Source organism: Elephantulus edwardii, unplaced genomic scaffold, assembly GCF_000299155.1.
Source record: "Elephantulus edwardii isolate Elephantulus edwardi_28Jun2011 unplaced genomic scaffold, EleEdw1.0 scaffold00127, whole genome shotgun sequence".
Taxonomy (NCBI): domain Eukaryota; kingdom Metazoa; phylum Chordata; class Mammalia; order Macroscelidea; family Macroscelididae; genus Elephantulus; species Elephantulus edwardii.
The window spans coordinates 9,301,685-9,310,432 of record NW_006399877.1 but is presented as its reverse complement, the minus strand read 5'-3'; the positions used below and the strand labels follow the sequence as shown (position 1 = coordinate 9,310,432).

The 8,748-nt window shown below is 51.5% G+C and overlaps 1 protein-coding gene across 4 annotated transcripts in view; it reads left to right on the top strand.

Annotated features, from left to right (window-relative positions):
• Positions 1–3,783, top strand: part of ITM2C (integral membrane protein 2C) — a 12,093-nt gene extending 8,310 nt beyond the window's left edge. For 2 of the 4 annotated variants that reach the window (XM_006893485.1, XM_006893487.1), the window contains 4 exons: positions 469–657; positions 2,422–2,532; positions 2,934–3,084; positions 3,680–3,771. In XM_006893485.1, coding sequence (XP_006893547.1) covers positions 469–657; positions 2,422–2,532; positions 2,934–3,084; positions 3,680–3,771 — 543 coding nt within the window. Of the gene's footprint in view, positions 1–468; positions 658–2,421; positions 2,533–2,933; positions 3,085–3,679 lie in introns of all 4 variants that reach the window. The other 2 variants (XM_006893484.1, XM_006893486.1) reach the window with 2 other exon arrangements.
• Positions 3,784–8,748: the final 4,965 nt, after the last annotated feature.

The window sequence follows — 8,748 nt, the reverse complement described above, 5'->3', positions numbered from 1 at the left end:
CCAGCTCCTCCCATTTCCCCAGCTCCTCCCATTCCCCCAGCTCCTCCCATTCCCCCAGCTCCTCCCATTTCCCCCAGTTCCTCCCATTTCCGCCCCCCAGCTTCCCCCTTCCCTACCAGCACCCTCCACTTCCCGCTAACCTCCCCCCTCTTCCCTTTCATGCCCTGCAGACTTTGAGGTTGGAAAGGCCCTTTGGGATCATCTTAACTCTCATGATATGGAAGGCCCGGCAGGGTCGTCCACCTAGAAATCGGCCAGCTCCCACACTCCTTGTCAACTAAGCTCTGAAGGCCTTGTTCAAGGCTCAGCTCATCTTTGTATTGCAGCTCCTGTGGTGACCTCACCACCCACGCCTCAGCTTCTGCATCTGTGAAATGGGCTTACACCCTCAGCATTGCTCTAGCCCCAAGTGACAGAGGCAGAGCCGAGAGTGCCTCATGACCAGCCTGTCCCTCTCTGTCCACCCAGCTGGCCCGGGATAACTTCTTCCACTGTGGCGTGCTCTACGAGGACCCCCTGTCCTCCCAGATGCGCACACGCATGGAGCTGGAGGAGGATGTGAAGATCTACCTCGAGGAGAACTATGAGCGCATCAACGTCCCCGTGCCCCAGTTTGGGGGCGGAGACCCCGCCGACATCATCCATGACTTCCAGCGGGTGAGGCCTGGGGGAGGGGTGGGGGAGGAGGGTAGGGAGTGAGGGTGGAATGGGCAGCAGGCCATGTCGTGCAGGGAAGGCTGCTGTACAGTGTGGTGTCAGTGGTTTGGGTTTATCAGGTTTTGATGACACTACTTTTATTGCAGGTCGCAGAATCTGAACAACCACACTTACACAAAAATAGCTAGCAAGCGTATGCTGTATTTTGCAAGCCCAGCAGTCTTCTGCAGGTGCTGTGCAGGTCCACACACACTCTATCACCTTATCTGTGTGGAGCGTTATATGTAGGAAACACCTCTTGCTTTTCTACTCATAGGCCCTTCCCCCGCAGTTTTAGGACTGTGTCTTGTTGGGGAGGTCAGGGTTTCAGGGGTGCATTGTATTGATACCTAGCCAGCACACCATAAAGTGTGTATGTCTTAACGCACTGCTGAGTAGGGTTTTAGTTAGTAGCTGCATATTGACCATGACATTGAACTCGTAAGCAGAAAGCTGGCGGTGTGACCCCTCCCGGTGGGACCGTGGGAGGAGGGCTTGATGACTGCTTCGCTTGGGAAGGGCAGCCAAAAGCCTCGCGGAGTGCTGCCGTCTGCCACACGGGCTCCCTGCACGCCCGAATCAACACAAGTAGGGTTGCCTTTTTTAGGGGGAAATACATTTACACAACGTAGGTGGAGACCTAGAACTCTGGCAGCCTTCCAGAAGGTTCCCTCGAGCTCCTTCCCAGCAGCACCCCACTCAGACGTGGCCTTCCCTTTCACCTATGTCATCAGCACCCAGGTTCTGTGACAAGCAGGCAGCCGGCTCTCCCCTCAGGGTGCCTCACAGAGCTCCGTGGTGTCCTAAGGCCAGAATCCATGGGCACCTGGGACGGAGCATGTGGAGGAGGGTCTGGGCTGTCCAGGGGCGGCCGGACCTCACAGGCCTGGTGGGGAGCACAGCCAGGAACACCTCCTTTTGAGTGCACGTTGGGGTGTTGCTGTTCTCGCCCGTTGGGCATGTGGGGTGGCCCTGCCGTCAGCAGCACTGTTCTAACTCCGTGCTTGCTGTGTGTCCCTGTGTCCCATCTGGGTCGTTTTCACAATATTGCAGACGTTTCTGAAATGCCACGGTGTACTGCCTAGACCACGACACCCAAGACCCACGTCTGTAGAATCAGAGAGACCCTCATCAGCCTCCCAAGACTGGAAACTTGTAGGAGGAGACTGCCCATTTCCTCCTCGGAGCAGCGGGTGGATTTGAACCACTGACCTTCTAGTTAGTAGTCCAACATGTATCACTATCGCTGAGTTCCTTAAATTGTGATAGAGTGTAAACATAACATGTAGGTAGCACACGTCTCCATCTCACGGCCTTAAGGGCTGAACTGACTCAGAGCTGACCCTCTCCAGCAGGTTTTTGGAGGCTTTAAATCCCGCAGGAGGACATTGGCCATCTTTCTTCAGCAGAGCAGCTGCTGGATTTGAACCGACAGATGGGCAGTACCTCTGAGGAACAGTGCATTGCCTTACGGATTGTGCCACCAGAGCGCTGTGTCTGTGCACTGGGCCACCAGAAAGCCATGTGGCCTCCTTTATTGGGATATTCAGTCTGTTTTGGGGCCCGGACTCAAACCTGAAATATCTTCAAGGAGTGGAAAGAGGGTCAGAGTGTATCTCACCCGAAGGGCCCAGGCTGAGGACAGCATGTTGGCCAGGGCACCTCTCTCCTGCCCGGTCAGCCCATGGCCTGCAAGCCTGACCTGCGTGGCCTCTTCCCTCCCAGGGCCTGACCGCCTACCACGACATCTCCCTGGACAAATGCTATGTCATTGAGCTCAACACCACCATCGTGTTGCCCCCTCGGAACTTCTGGGAGCTGCTCATGAATGTAAAGGTGAACTGGGGGGAGACTTGAAGGCAGGCAGGGGCCCTGAGACTGAGGATCAGCCCCCCACATGGGCTCCTTGTCCTGTCCCCCTCCCTGCACCCCAGAGTCAGGGCCTTGCCTTTCCCCCTCCCCTGTCCCTCTCTCCCTCCCTAGAGAAACCTGTGGGCCAACAGTGTCCCTACCCCTCAAGGCCATGCCTGTGGCATCATTGCCTTGAGAATATGCAGCTCGGGGGGCGTGGACCAGACTAGACCCCAGCAGAGCGGGTTCAGGTGCAGCTAGTGGAAAGCCCTGAGACCTCTGGGCAAGGGCGAGGGCTCAGTGCACAAGGGTGACGTCCGGAGCGGGGTGGACAAGCAGAGGCCGTGGGAGGGTTGGCTGACCAGTCAGGACCACTGCCTTTGCAGAGAGGGACCTACCTGCCACAGACATACATCATCCAGGAGGAGATGGTGGTCACAGAGCACGTCAGCGACAAGGAGGTGCTGGGCTCCTTCATCTCCCACCTGTGCAGTGGGAAGGACACCTACCGGCTGCGACGCCGTACCACCCAGAGACGTGAGTGCCCACCCCTGGCCCAGCCCACCTGGCCCCCCGGCCCTCAGCCTTCCCCCACAGTGGGACCGAGCAGCGAGGGCTTCAGCCAAGCGTGTCCTGCATGCCGGCCACTGCTCCATGCACTTTGTGTTCCCCCAAGATTCTAAGTAGTTATTATTATTACTCCCCCTTTTCTAGATGAAGAAGCCGAGGCACAGAGAGGTTAAACAGTGCCCATCTGGCTATACAAATGGACCCTGGGTGGGAAGCCCTGGGTTATACAGTTACATGTTCAGCTGCTAGCTGAAAGGCCAGAGGTTCAAGTCCACCCAGAGGCTCCTTCAAAGAAAGGCCTTGCCACCTACTTAAGGAATATCAGCCTTTCGATACCCATCGAGTGTGAATTGGTGTGCATGGCAGCTGGACTTGAGGTCACCCAGTGAGAGGTGACCAAGCTGCCCGGATCTCCTGGCCTCTAGGCTCAGCCCTTCTTAGCACTGCTTCCTGGGCCCCTCACCCTCCCCAATATCCTAGTCCAGCCCAAGGCTGGGGGCCTTTGCGCTTGGCCAGCCCTGACCCCTGCTCCCGTCTGACCGGCGTTTCTGTCCTTTCTTAGGGATCACCAAGCGAGGGGCCAAGAACTGCCACGCCATCCGCCACTTCGAGAACACCTTCGTGGTGGAGACACGCATCTGCGGGGTGGTGTGAGCCCCCCTGCCCAGATTCCCCACCCGCCCTCCCACCTCTCTCTGGCCTCTCTGGCCACCTCCACCCTTTGCTTTAGCTTCTACCCTGAACGCCTTTCCTTAGTTGTGATGTGTCTCTCTGTTCTTGTCCAGCCCTGTCCCTCCTTCCTGTACCAGCGCTATGGCCTCTCGAGTGCCCCAACTCTGCTAAGCTCCAGGTGGTAGGGGGACAGGTGAGGACACTGGGGGAGGAGATTGGCAAGGTGAGAGGGGATGGGCTTTGCGAAAACTGCCCAGTGGGAGGGTCCCAAGAGACTTTACTCCTGCAACACCCTCTGCGGCCCATCCCTTGGCCCCGTTTGGCTGAGGAGGGCTTAGTGCTCAAAGCACAAAAGGCAGGGGCTGCCGTCAGGGCACTGGGCCTCGACAGTGCCTTTGCCCACCAGGGAGCCTGGGCTTGGCGTGGGGTGGGGTGGAGGGTGAGAGTTGAGCACAATCATTGTCCGAATGGAACCAAAGACGTGAGGAGCCAGGGCCAACCTGGCGCCCAGGAGCACAAGCGGGGTCCCGTGACCACGTGGTGGGCAGAGCAGGGCCCTTTCTCAGTCCAGTCCGTGGTCCTGCACTGAGCCTACACCAGGCAGGAGCCAGTCCCAGCTGGTAGAGGCCAGGACCTCCAAGCATTAGACGTTTGCTTGCCAAGATCACCTCGGGGCGGGGCAGGGGGTAGGAGAGCCGCCTGGTACTCGAACCCACGCCCCTCCTCCTGAGATTTCACCCCCCTTCCTGGGGGCACGCAGCTTTTTTCCTTTTCCTTCTCCTTCTGCATGTTTTCTCCAATGGTCTCACGTGTACCCGTTGGAGCTGGGCCTGGCGAGGCAGGCACGACACCCCGGTTAGACTTGGGGACTCCCTGGAGATGAATCTCTGAAACGCTTTGTATATTTTCTCAAGTAGATCTCTTCAGAAGTGTCTGTAGAAAAATAAAAGATCTTTTACTTCTGACTGCGGCTTGTGGGTGGCAGGGGCGGCGTGGGGTGTGGGCAGGCTGTGGAGACGTGGGCCAGAGTGGTGCAGGTTGAGAGGGAGTTGGGCCTGCAGCAGGCAGGGAGAAGCCAGCAGGCCCGGGGTCCAGCCCTGAAGAGACAAGGGACTTGTTTCGTGGTGCTGAATTGTCCCCTCACAACCACTTTGAGCCACACAAGCTCCCGCCACGCCTGATGAGAAAGGAGGACAGGGCTGGGAACCTGCCCAAAGCCGTGCCACCTCTGAGGGCTGACAGAGCAATGTTATCAACCGCAGGAGGTATTGTAACTTGACCTTGAGAACAAGAACAGATCCAGACTCCTAGGTGTCTGGGCATTTAACCATTCCTGGTGAGTGTGCACTGAGGATTGGCTTGGCAGCCCCAGTCTGCGGGGGGTGCTGGGGAGAAGCTGAGGTGAGGTGGATCCCAGAGGTGGCATAGTCACCTGCATCTTCAAAGATGTTCACCTGGTCAGTACTCTGAAGGAGAGAAAGGATAGAATGAAGTGCAGAGACGCCTTGAATTGTGATTTAAAGATCATCTGTGAAATGTCCAGTTTCCCGTGGGTTTGGTTTTTTTAAAAATTTTATTATTAATTTCAATGAAAATGTACAGAGACTGAATTTCCATTCATTCATTGTTGCACTTTCCTCCCCTCCCAACCCTCCCCCCTAGTACACTCCCCTCTTGGAAAAGTAAAAGAAAAATTCTTTCATTGTTAAATAATCCCTCCCCCCAGGTCCACTCCACTATGCAGCCTTGGCTCTGGACTCCCACCATGACAAATATACCTAATCACATATCCCTTTTAAAGAGTTTTCTTCCTCATCTGTTTCAATGCAGTATTCATTATTGAACCCATCTTTCTCAGTCTCCCCTTTTACAACAGTGGCACCATGCAATATTTGTCCTTTTGTGACTGATACTTCACTCAGCATAATGTCCTCCAGGGTCACCCATTTTGAATAATATTGCATGAGTTCCTTGTTTTTCAGTGCAGCATAGTATTCCATTGTGTGAATATACCACCGCTTCTCTATTCCAACTCCTTGCTATTGTGAACAAAGCTGCGATAAACATGGGTGTGTATATATCTGCTTGGGTGTCAGTCTTGGTCTCTGGGATATAGTCCAAGTAGTGGAATTTCTGGGTCAAATGGTATCTATTTGCAACTTTTTTTTTCTATAATTATATTTTATTAATTTTCATAAACATTTACAGAGATTTTGGGCTTCCACTCATTCATTGTTGCATATTTGCAACTTTTTGAGAAAGCGCCACACCGCCTTCCACAATGGCTTCAATATTTTACACTCCCACCAACAGTGAATAAGGGTTCCAGTTTCTCCACAACCTCGCCAGCATTTGTTGTTTGCTGTTCTGTTAAATTTTGCTATTCTGACTGGGGTGAGATGATATCTCATAGTTGTTTTGATTTGCATCTCTCTTAGAGCTAGGGATTTTGAACATATTTTCCTGTGTTTGCCATCTGAATGTCATCTTTGGTGAAGTGTCTGTTCATATTCTGTGCCCATTTTTCTGTTGGATTATTTACCTTTATCATCTTGTGGCGCAGTTTCCCATGTTAAACTCCAAACTATGCTGGTCAGCTGACTCCTGGTGACCCGGTGTGTTCATGGTAGAAGGCCCCACTAGCCGTTGCTGGCTGTAATCTTTACAGAAGCAGGTCGCACGACTCCCAAGGTGCTGCTGGGTGGGCACAAAACGCTAATCTGGTGTCTAGTGCATCCTTTTTGTGCCAAGCAGGGATTTAAGTCCTTAGGTGCTGCTGACCCAGCTCGGCCTTGAGTGTCCCGAGGGAGACAGCCAAGCACTTCGTCCTCAGTCCCTATGTGCTGGAGCCCACGGTGGGAGCCGCTGTCCCCCTTTTTGAGGGTGGTGGTCACTGACCCCCTCTGCCGAGCATGATTCCTTCTCCAGGAAGTGCTCCCTTCTGACAACATGCCTCATCCTCACGTCTGAGCTGTGCTGCTTCCAGACGTGTTTCTCCTCCTGGAAGTCTGTTAAATACTCTATCAACATGTCAACTCGGAGGCTTCAGTTCTTTGATCTCATTCGCTATCCAGCTTTTCCACGCATGTGAGGTAATAAACTGGTACTCCTTAGTTCTTGAAGTGAGATCCTTGCTCTTTAGCACTTCAAAGAGGATCTTGGCAGCAGATTTGCTAAGTGTAACACCTCATTCGATTTCTTGACCGTGGCTTTCAGTGGAGTTGATTTTGACTCCAAGTGAAATGAAACCCATGTCCATATCAATCTTTCCTCCATTTTTGTTACTGTCCCAGTAGTGACAACTTTTGTTTTCTTTATGTTTCATTGTGATCCATACTATAGCCTATCATCTGAGCTGTAGTTTATTGATAAATCTTCCTCCAAATCTGTTGTCACCATGGTCATGTAGTCCACTCTTTCAGATTATTTGCTAAGCATACAGATGGAAGAAGCAAGGTGTAAGGATACCACCCAGACGTCTTCCCTGATTGGAAGCCTTTGCTTTTTCTCTTCAGATGCCTCCTTGGTTATGAGCATATTCAAGTACTCTGGACTTAACCATGTTTCTTTTTTTTTTTCCCCTGTAATTATATTTTATTAATTTTCATAAACATTTACAGAGATTTTGGGCTTCCACTCATTCATTATTGCACTATTCTCTCTACCCTCCTCCCAGTTTGTTCTTGTCCAAATGCCACAGTGCTTGTCAAAGCCAGTTCTGATTAATCTTCTTTGTCAGTGTATCCTTTGCCATTCCCTATCACTCCTCCCTGAGAGAGACTTCACCCTGAGTCATAAGGAAAAGGGGATGGCGTATTCTCTTAGCTACTTCCTGCTGAAAAGGGACGCTGTGGGTTTCAGGGTGAAGATCTTCTCTCACTACTCTAAAGGGCCCCTTTGGCAGTAGGAAACACATAGACTATTATGGAGATTGATTTTGGAATTCAGATGCACTCTTATTGATTGTGCTTGGCTGTACATGTACATATCCTTCAAGATGTGTCATGGGGGTGTTGCAACCTAGAAGACACAAATTTGACTAACAAGTTATAAGTACATGAGTCCAAAAATTATGGAAAAGTAAAAGAAAAGATTCTTTCATTGTTTTACAAACCCTCCCCCAGGTCCCCTCCACCATGTAGCCCTCGCTCTAGTCTCCTGTGATGACAGAAATACCCAGTTATATCTCTCTTTTAAACGGTTCTCTCCCTCCTCTGTTTCAGTGCAGTATACATTATTGAACCCATCTTACTCAGTGTCTCCCCAACCCCAAGGACAGTCCCATTCTACAACAGTGGCATCATGTAATATTTGTCCTTTTGTGACTGGGATATTTCACTCAGCATAATGTTCTCCAGAGACTTAACCATGTTTCAAAGTCTGTAATTAAGATCCAGAAGGTTCACCTTCTGGTGACCATAGAATACCTTGGCACAGTGATTAAATAGACCTTTCTCTGGTGTTCTTTGCTTTTGGCTAAGATCCATCTGAAATCACAATGATATTCTTTCCATGTTCTCTTCTGGATCCAGCTTGGATTTCGGGCAGTTCCTTGTCAATATATTGCCCCAGCTACTTTTTAAATGCCTTCAGCAAGGTTTTACTTAGGAGTAATGTTAATGATATTTTTCTATAGTTCCCACATTTTGTTGAATCCCTTTCTTTGAAACAAATATGTTGTTAGGTGCCACTGAGTAGAGTACAACTTATACGACCTTGTGAACAACAGTTAGGAGCCTTGCCCTGACCTGTGCCAAGCTCTTCATCTCTGATACACTCATGCCCGCTGTTACAGTCACTGTCAATCCACCTGCTTGAGGGTCTTCCTCGCTTTTGTTGACCCTGCATCTTTCCCTTGGTGTCCTTTTCAAGGACTGGCCCTTTCTAGCAACATGCCCAAAGTATATGAGACAAAGCTTCACCATCCTTACCTTCAAGGAGTACTCTGATCTTACTTTC